Below are 9005 nucleotides of genomic sequence, written 5' to 3'. Positions count from 1 at the left end.
TTTGGGCCACTGACTTTCTGCCATCTATACCAGCTTGGGGGCCTGGGCGCTACTCCCGTGAACCAGTGGGTATCTGAGTCTGGGCCGCTGTGGGGCGGGCCCGACAAGAGTGGGGGCAGCAGTGTCGGCCTGGGGCTTTGGGAGGACACCATCAAGAGCAGCGGGAGCCTGGCCCGCAGCCTAGGCCTGAAGAACAGCCGGAGCAGCCCCTCCCTCAGGTGGGTGCCAGGGCCCGCAGGGTCTGGGCTGGGGCTGGAAGGATGGAGAACACCTGAACTCATCTCTTGCCTCTAATCCTTCTTTATCCAACCTAGTGACTCGTATAGCCACCTGTCTGGTCGGCCTGTGCGCAAAAAGACAGAGGAGGAAGAGAAGCTGCTGAAGCTGTTACAGGGCATTCCCAGGCCCCAGGATGGCTTCACCCAGTGGTGTGAGCAGATGCTGCACACCCTGAGCACCACGGGCAGCCTGGATGGTATAGGGGCAGACTCTGGGAGGCTGGGCTGGGCCAGAGGTGCCAGACCTTGCACCAGGTGGGCCCTGACAGCCACCATCCTGCCCTATAGTGCCCATGGCTGTAGCGATCCTCAAAGAGGTGGAATCCCCCTATGATGTCCACGATTATATTCGTTCCTGCCTGGGGGACACGCTGGAAGCCAAAGAATTTGCCAAACAATTCCTGGAACGGAGGGCTAAGCAGAAAGCCAGCCAACAACGGCAACAGCAGCAGGTGAGGTTTCACATCCCCTGCAGGTGAGGGTGAGGTTGCCCAGCACCCTCCTGACTCCCTCTCCCTTTCTGCTGCCTGGCAGGAGGCTTGGTTGAGCAGCGGCTCTCTGCAGACCGCCTTTCAGACCAACCACAGCACCAAACTTGGCCCTGGGGAGGGCAGCAAGGCCAAGAGGAGGGCCCTAATGCTACACTCGGACCCTAGCATCTTGGGTATGTTTTGGGGGTGGGGTCAGTAAGGAGGCTCCTTCCTCAGCTTGGAGCAGGCACCTGTGGGTGAAAGAGCTCAAACCCAGCTTCTTCTGGCTTCAGGGTACTCCCTGCATGGACCTTCTGGTGAGATCGAGAGCGTGGATGACTACTGACCAGCCCGTCCCACCAGCCCCCCTGGGCTGTAGGCCAGGGGCAACAGCAGCAGTTTGGACTCTTGGGTCCCCAGCTTGCAGGCTCCCAGCAAGGAGCATAGGAGGAAGCAGGGGCAGGGTCCCCAGCACTTGTTACAAACCACACGATGCACCTTAACTCACCCACCACGAGGCACTTTAATAGATTGGGGGGAAGGTTTTTTTTTCCTTTTCTTTTAAAAAAATTTTAAACATTGAAGAAAACGTTAGGAGAGACGTAATTGTTAAAAACTAGACTCTAAGCACCCCTTCCCCCTCTGGGGATTGTGGGGGTGACAATGGAAGGTCCACAGAGTTTTTGGTTTTGTTGGGTTGTTTTTTTTTTAAGAAAAAAGAAAAACAATGAGGAAAAAAAAAAGGAGGCTGAAAGAAAACACACACTGTTATTTTTGGGCAGTGGGGACATGGCCCCATCGGTCTGTCCTGCCTGGCCCCCAAGGCTGCACTTACTCTCCCTGCCCTGCCAGGTGGGCCATTGAGGTAACTGGAAGCTGGGGTGCCAGCAGTTTGCACAGCGACGTCCCCTCAGCCCCACCGGCCGGACTGCTGTGAAAGGCCCCCTTATTGCTATGAATATCGAAGAGGTTTCAGCAGGGAACAATGGGGTCGGGGCTAAACGGAGCCCCTTGGCTTTGCTGCTTTGGGGGAAAGTTGCACAAATGGGCCAGGCCACCTCCCGTCCCCAGGTGGCTGACGGGGTAGATGGCAGAGGGCCAGCCAGTGCCAACCTCATCTGGCTGTCAGGACAGCAGAACTTCCACTCTGGCCCTGGTGAGGGGCTTCCCCCACCACTGCTATTAGGGGAACTGGGTGTGAAGCTGGAAGCCCAGCTCCCTGCCTTGCCACATGAATGTATTCTTTGGGCCATAAGCCCCTGCTGCGTCCCTTCGAGTGAGGTGGGGCAAACTAGTTCCTTCTGGGGCTGGAGAGAGGCACCACTTAATGGCTATTTCTCCTGTGAAGGGGGTGAGAGGAGGGGCCCAGGAGGCCAAGGGAGTGGACAGCTTGGGGCTTCAGGTTGCAGTGTGGCGGCTGTTAGAAGGGAGCTTTCCACCTGTAGCCAGCTGGCTATGGGATGTGGACCACCCAGCTCTGCCCTGACCCCTCCATTGACCAAACTGGAGAGGAGTGAGTGGCTTCTCCCCTCCCTACTCCCCTGATACATTTTTAATGTTGGGCAAGGTGGGGGGTGGGGGGGGGTCAAGAATGGATGTGTCGTTTCGCCTACGTCAGGGGGAGGTGGTCCTTCTGCTCATGGACCTATTCCCAATCACCTGCCTGGGTTTGTCTTCATTTGTGTGTGTGTGTGTGTGTGTTTTAAGTTTGTTTTATCTTTTGGGTTTCTCGCCTAATTTCTCCTATTGACCTCACTGCTCAGAGTGCAGTATTAGGGCAGGATTCTGCCACTGCCTCCCCTCCATGAATGTATTTCTCCTTCCTGCCCTGGGGAAATGGGGAGTGGCCCCAGTTTTTCCCCCCACCCATCCCCAGAGAGACCATGCGTTTTTTGTTTGTTTTGGAGTGGTTGTTTTTGTTTGTTCGTTTGTTTTTGCACCAAAGTGGCAACTGGGTCAGTGTTGGGGGAATAAAGCTGGCCTTGAGGGGTGGAGCGGCTCCCTCCACCTGCTTCTCCCTGGTTTCAACAGTGTTAGCGTCCGTGAAAAGACAATATTCTCTCTAAAGCAATAAGGGGGTGATGGGCCAGGGTGAAGTGTCTTGCTGCTGCTGGCCCCCCAGCTCCCCTTTTCCTTGCGCCAGTATTTGGCGGCATTAGAGGTGTGGGGGGAGTACTGTTGTGACTGAATGTAACTGCCCCCACCCCTGCCGCAGCCAATGCAGGGGGAGGGGGGATAACACTCTTCCCCTCTCTTCCTTCCCCTCCCCCCTAGCTAAAGAGACTTTGAGCCTGGAGAGGCCTTAACCCTGTGAGGAAGTGTAGGGGGAACCCTCTCCCACCCTGTCCCCTTCTGAGAGTGGTCAATGTTTACAAGCCCCTGAGCCCTCCAAAGCCCAGGGACTCATTCCCCCCATTGCTATCCTTTCCCAGCCCATCTTCCTGGGCCCTGGCTGCTCTCCTGCCCTTCCTGGGGTTGGGGTGAGGTGCAGGGGCCTTCTGTATCCCCTTGTCTGCCTTGTACCCGAAATCTCCCCACCCTGTTACTCCTCCCTCTTCTACCTGCCCCTGTAAATACTACCCCCAATAAAACTTGGTGTGTGTTCCCTTCAGCTTCTGCATCTTTTTGGGGAAAGAGAGTGTAGGAGGAGAATCAGAACTGGGAATTCAAAAGAACTGCGGACATGGTGTGGTTCGTCAGTCTGAATGGAGGGCTGTGTGTGTTCTCAGGAGGAATAAATACATACAACCCTGCTGGGGAAAAATTCCTGCCTATGACTCCAGCTTTGGTCTGAGGAAAAGTGCAATTTCCTCTTGGGCCCCCTACCCCAGTGATGGCGAACCTTTTGAGCTCAGCGTGTCAGCATTTTGAAAAACCCTAACTTAACTCTGGTGCTGTGTCAGATCTTTTTGATCTTTGCAACCATAGTAAAACAAAGATTTATATCTTTGATATTTATTTTATATATTTAAATGCCACTTAACGGAAAATCAACCAAAAAGAGTTAGCGTGTCACCTCTGACACGTGGGTCAGGTTCGCCATCACTGCCCTACCCCCAAGCTGATATGCCCTACCCAAAGTAAGGAAGACACAAGCAAGAGGAGAGACCAGGTACAGAGTTGGAATTGGTTCCTTTATGGAAAAACTGAAAATATAATAAAAATTAAAATAAAACCAGTTTTAAAAAAGCCAGCCCCTGGAGTTTCTACCTCCTGCCTCTGACCCTCCAGGGGGATGAGGCCCTGACCCCAGGGCAGCTAAAGAAGGAGGGCTTTCTGCCTCTCTTCCCCCATTCTATTCCCATCTTTATTTCCACAGTGGGGGCCCCGGGAGGAACCAAACCTGGGTAGGGGAGCAGGGACCCAAGGCCCTATGGCCAGGGGAGGGAGGCTCATGTGCCCCAGCCCCAAAGCTCCCGGCCTGTAGTGTGGGCGTGGGCAAGGCCCCTCCTGGCCGGGCCCAGTTGGGGTTGGGGCTGTTAGTTCCAGATCTTGAGGAAGGAGTCCCAGGAACCTGTGGCCACAGCCATGCCATCATCTGTGACCCCGAGGCAGCTCACACGGTTGTCATGGCCGGCGAGGACACCTGTGAGGGAGGGGTACATCAGAACTCATCTGTCCTGGTTCCCTGTCCTAGCCTATCTCAGCCCAGCACCCAGGTCTCACCTGCACGGTCGCCCTTCATGGCATCCCAGATGTTGCAGTTGAAGTCGTCATAGCCAGCAAGCAACAGCCGGCCACTGCGAGAGAAGGCAACAGAGGTGATGCCGCAGATAATGTTGTCATGGGAATACATGAGGAGCTCCTGGTCCGCCCGCAGGTCGAAGAGGCGGCACGTGGCATCATCAGAGCCAGTGGTGAAGGCATAGCCGTTGGGGAAGAACTACAGGACACAACCAGAGTGGAATAAGGGCACAGAGCAGGGCCAGAAGCCTGGTAGAGGGGCCAGCCAGCCTGCCCAGAACTTACAGCCACAGCATTGATGTCGGATTCATGGCCAATGAAGGTCTGTCGGCACATTGAATCCCGAACATCCCATAGCTTGATAGAGGCATCACAGGCACCTGACACGAAGGTGCGGCCATCGGGGGCCAGCGACAAGGACATCACATCCCCACTGTGTCCAGCAAAAGCCACTGTCTGCTGGCCTGTCTCAATGTCCCACAGGGCACTAGCGAGGGGACAGGAAGAAGGAAAGGATCAGAGAGAAGGGCAGAGAGGACTCTTGCCTCCCTACCCCTCCACCATGTGAGCCCAGCCCTGACAGCTTCCAAGGAAGGGGCATCAGGAGCCACTGACTCACAGAAGCCTACTCTTGTCTCCTTCCCACCACAGGAGTCTAGATGTTCAGAATAAGAGCTCTGCCCTCACTTGCTCAGGCTGTGTGTGCTACATGCTAAGCACTGGGGCAGTGTTCCCTCAGGCAGGAAGTGTGGATGACAGGGCCTCACCAGGTGGTGTCCCCAGAGCTGGTGATGATTTGGTTGTCATCCAGGAAGCGGCAGCAGGACAGGTACCCTGCGGGAAAAGGCTGGTCAGCCAGGTCTCTAAGGGAGAGCAGCACAGCCCCTACCCCACCAACAGCACCTATGTCCTACCAGGCCCCCCTTACCAGTATGGCCAGGCAGCTCCCGGCTGACCCTGACATTGCCCTCACGGGTCTTGAGGCTGTAGATGGAGCAGATGTTGTCCAACCCCCCACAGGCTACAAAGTTCCCTGAGGGCGCGTAGGCACAGGTCATAACCCAGGAGGAACGTAGCGGGATGGCATGGACCTAGGGAGGAGGGGCAATGCCCAGGGTCAGAAACCAGGCAGGGCCTGCAGCCCAGCCCCATCCAGCCTCAGGATCACCTCTACCTTGTTGGTGGTATAGCTGTCCCAAATGATGAGCTTCCCATCCTGGGAGGCGCTGACCAGCAGCCTGTTGAAAAGTGGCAAGGGAGAGACGGGTCAGGGTGTGAAGCCCCCTCTGGAAGGACACTCTTACCAGCGTCCCATCTGGTGGGAGGCCCTTCTGAGACAACTCCCAGCAACAGTCCAGAAGTTCCTGTCAGTATGGTCCTCTTTCCAATCCCCTCAACATATCTGGGAGTCACAGTCTTCCCAAACATACAACATGGGCATCCTGTTCATCTCTGTAGATCTGCAAGGCTGCCCCTCACTACTCCAACTGCCTGCTATAAACTCAGCCCAAGGGCAAACACAAAAGCTCAGTCCCAACCACGCACACACCTTGAGTCTGTCCCCCAGTGCATCGCATAGATTTTTGCCAGGTGCCCACGGAGGGTCCTCCGTGTCCTCATCTGGATTCTCCCCACTGGGTCCAGCCCAGCTGTGATCTGGAGGTGGAGGCAGCCAGGGTCAGAAGGCAGAGCCCACTAAGCAGCATGCCTCAAACCCTTGCTCCTTCCCTTAACCCCAAGCCCAGCACCGGGTTCATCTCACCTGGGTCAGTGTTGAATCCCCACATGCTTTTCGGGCATCCTGTAATATATAGCAGAACCAGTCAGAGAGGCAGAAGATGGGGGCGGGGGGGCCCTTCCTGGGCCTTAATTGTAGGGTGGGAGCACCCCCTGAATAGACTACCTGCCTCAGAAGATTGAACTTTGTCCCCAGAGTTTCAGAGAGCTCCTCGCCGCTGGCCCGAGGCCTGGGGGATGCAGGGCAGACGTCAGGCCCGAGGCCACGGGGAAGAAGGGGGGGAAGGCAGAGTTGAGGAGCACAGGAAGGAGTGAACGCCGGGCGGAAAGAGGGCGGCGGCGGCGGCCTCGGCCTCCCCAGCAGAACCCGGGCCTCTGCCGCAGGAGATGTGGCCTAGGAATAGCTTACTTCCCCAATCTTCCTCCCACCCCCCGGAAACGAAGCGGGAAGTGCAAGAGGAAGCGCAGGGGAAACCCCTCCCTCGGCAGAGGCCCGGGCGGGTTCCCGCGACAGGAACTGGGGGAGGGAGGGAGGTGAAGGGGGTGGAGAGTCCCTTCAAAACAGACCAGGCGTCCGCCCCGCCCACAAAGGCACCACCCAACTAGCACCTCATTTTAAAAGGGGCGGTGCCTCTTTAAATGCATCCCCACCAGCCGCACACCCTCCGCACACACCCCCCAAGCTTAGACTGGGGAGGGGGGAAGACGAGAGGGGTCAGCTGGGCTGTTCGTGGGGTTGCCTAGGCAACCGTCACCCGGAATGAGAGCATCTCATTGGTGAAGTGTCCCCACCCTAGCCCGGTTGCCAAGGCAACCGCATCCCAGGCAGAGACCTGTAGGGTGGGTGACCCCACCCCCGACCCCATCGCCCCCGCCCGACCCAGCCTCCTGCTCCTCCCCAGAACCGGCCAGGGTGGCTGTTGACAGGATTTGGGAAAAGCCGATTGGGCGCTAATGGGTTCGAGATGGCTCACCCCGGATCATCCTGTGGCCGGCTGCACACCCCAGCTCCCAGTCCCAGGGCTCATCACTGGGGCCCCCGGGGCCCGGCTGGCTCCGCTCCAGGGCCCAGAGTCCTGCCCCCACCCTTCGGGCACCTGTGTGATCTGCCCAGCACCCTGCGCCCGGACGGCCCGGGCGTCCCCCGCCCTGCTCCCACTTCCCCCAGACCGGGCGTTCCTCTTCCCCCTGACATTTCCCCTCGGCCAGTTCAGCTTTCTACGCCAGTGCCAGGGGTGCCCCCCGGGAAAGCGGGAAGGGAGCAGAGTCCCTCCACCCCCAGCTCCTGACAGAGCCCCTTCCTCCCAGCGGCCAGGAGCCCGGGCCGGATGGCAACGCCAGAGGCCAGGGCAGAAGGAAGCCGGTCCGGAGGAAGCCGCTGGGGGCGGGGCGGGGGCGATGCTCCCGGCCCTCAGTCCCAACAACCTCCAGGCTCCCTCAGGGTCCCCGAATTCTGGGCACACACAGCCGGGGTCGCAAGGAGGAACTGTGGTGCCCCCGCAACTCTGGCCAGGCGTAGGGAAGGGTACGGGGAGGGTCCCGGATCTTGCAGCTCAAAGGCGCAGGCCGGCACCGCGCTGCGAAGCTCTGTTGGCCTGGCTCTCCTGCCCCCACGACCTCCATTTTGCTCAAAAAAAATCTGGGCAGGGGGCGGGGGCTCCCGGGAGCTAAGCTCGGGGTGAGGACTGGTAAAGGGAGCGGGGTGACGAGGACTCCCTTCCAGTTAATGGGGCCAGAAAAGGGGCAGAACCCAAATCGAGGGTAGGATCGTGGCGAAGGGAAGGGTAGCCTCGCGGCCTTGCCTGCCTCTCTGAGGGTTCTGGAGTTTTGCAAGATGAATGCTACCGGGGGTACGAAATGGGAGGGCACGAGGGGTGCTACTCAGGGGCAAACTGGGGGAGGGGCGGAAGAAGGGGGCGGAACGGGGCCTAGAGGAAGCCCCGATTTTGTCCCCCACTTCTCAGGGAGCAAGAGGCAAGCGGAGCCCGGGTGGGACCGGGGGTCAGGCAAAAAGGGCCTAATGGTGCAGGGAGGGCGTGCATTATTGGAGCGAGGGTCCCCAGTTCCCCTTCCGGGTTTAGGAGCGACAGGGCCAGAGGAAGGGAGGGGAGGTCTGGGGAGTTACGTCCGCTCCCAAGAGGCCAGATCCGGGAGACGGAAGGAAGAAAGGTCCCCACCCCACCCCCCATGGGAATTTGGGGCAGGGGGGTGTGAGGACTCCTTCTGTCAGCACAGGTACCTGTGGCGGTGGGACTCTGCCAAGGGTCGCTGGAGAAGCGCGGGAGGTCCTGTCTTCCTCCGCGGCGGAGGCGGCAGCGGCGGCGACGCGGATGGATTTCCTCAATCACCCCAACTCAACCGCCCAGCGCTGTGCTCCCCAGAGCGGAGGGATCCCGCCTGCCAGTGACGCGGCCGTCGCCGCCGCGCCCAGGGCCCGGCTGGGCGAGACCAATTACTTAGTGGGGGGAGGCCGGAACGGAAAACACCATTTAAGGGGCAAAGATTGACTCCGTCAAAACGAAGCTGTTGCCCCACACTATTTCGACGCAAAACAGACCCAAATTAATGCTTGGCTTTCCGAAAAGGAGTAAGATATCCCCCCGGGGGCTGAAAGAGGTGGTATCGGCATAGGGGAGGGGGAAACCGCTCTCTGGTCACGTGACCTACACTCCCGGATTGGGTGGCTCCAGACTAGGAAGGGAAGCGCCACGCCCCGCTTCTCTGTTTGACCACGCCCCCAACCGATGAGACCACGCCCCTCGCCGGGAGTCGGAGCTGGGAGCTCCTGACCCGCCCAGGACTGGGCCTTCTGGAGGCAGAGGGAAGGGGCAGCAGT

The 9005-nt window shown here is 58.6% G+C and overlaps 2 protein-coding genes across 6 annotated transcripts in view; one reads left to right on the top strand and one right to left on the bottom strand.

Annotated features, from left to right (window-relative positions):
• Nucleotides 1-3359, top strand: part of GIGYF1 (GRB10 interacting GYF protein 1) — a 12381-nt gene extending 9022 nt beyond the window's left edge. For all 5 annotated transcript variants that reach the window (XM_006764692.2, XM_015564556.1, XM_015564555.1 and 2 more), the window contains 5 exons: nt 34-218; nt 315-475; nt 567-730; nt 813-942; nt 1042-3359. In XM_006764692.2, coding sequence (XP_006764755.1) covers nt 34-218; nt 315-475; nt 567-730; nt 813-942; nt 1042-1094 — 693 coding nt within the window. In that variant the 3' untranslated portion in view covers nt 1095-3359. The remainder of the gene's footprint in view (nt 1-33; nt 219-314; nt 476-566; nt 731-812; nt 943-1041) is intronic.
• Nucleotides 3360-3861: 502 nt separating this feature from the next.
• On the bottom strand, nt 3862-6281 carry GNB2 (guanine nucleotide binding protein (G protein), beta polypeptide 2; the record flags this gene model as incomplete). The annotated part of the gene is made up of 8 exons (XM_006764712.2): nt 3862-4334; nt 4415-4631; nt 4718-4919; nt 5200-5266; nt 5361-5523; nt 5607-5670; nt 5982-6088; nt 6195-6281. Coding segments are annotated over 8 exons (1014 nt in total), but the record flags the coding sequence as incomplete, so codon positions are not given.
• Between the last annotated feature and the right edge of the window lie 2724 nt (nt 6282-9005).

This window comes from Myotis davidii, unplaced genomic scaffold, assembly GCF_000327345.1.
Source record: "Myotis davidii unplaced genomic scaffold, ASM32734v1 scaffold901, whole genome shotgun sequence".
In the NCBI taxonomy this organism is placed as follows: domain Eukaryota; kingdom Metazoa; phylum Chordata; class Mammalia; order Chiroptera; family Vespertilionidae; genus Myotis; species Myotis davidii.
The sequence above is the reverse complement of the archived record's forward strand: the minus strand, read 5'-3'. Positions and strand labels throughout refer to the sequence as shown.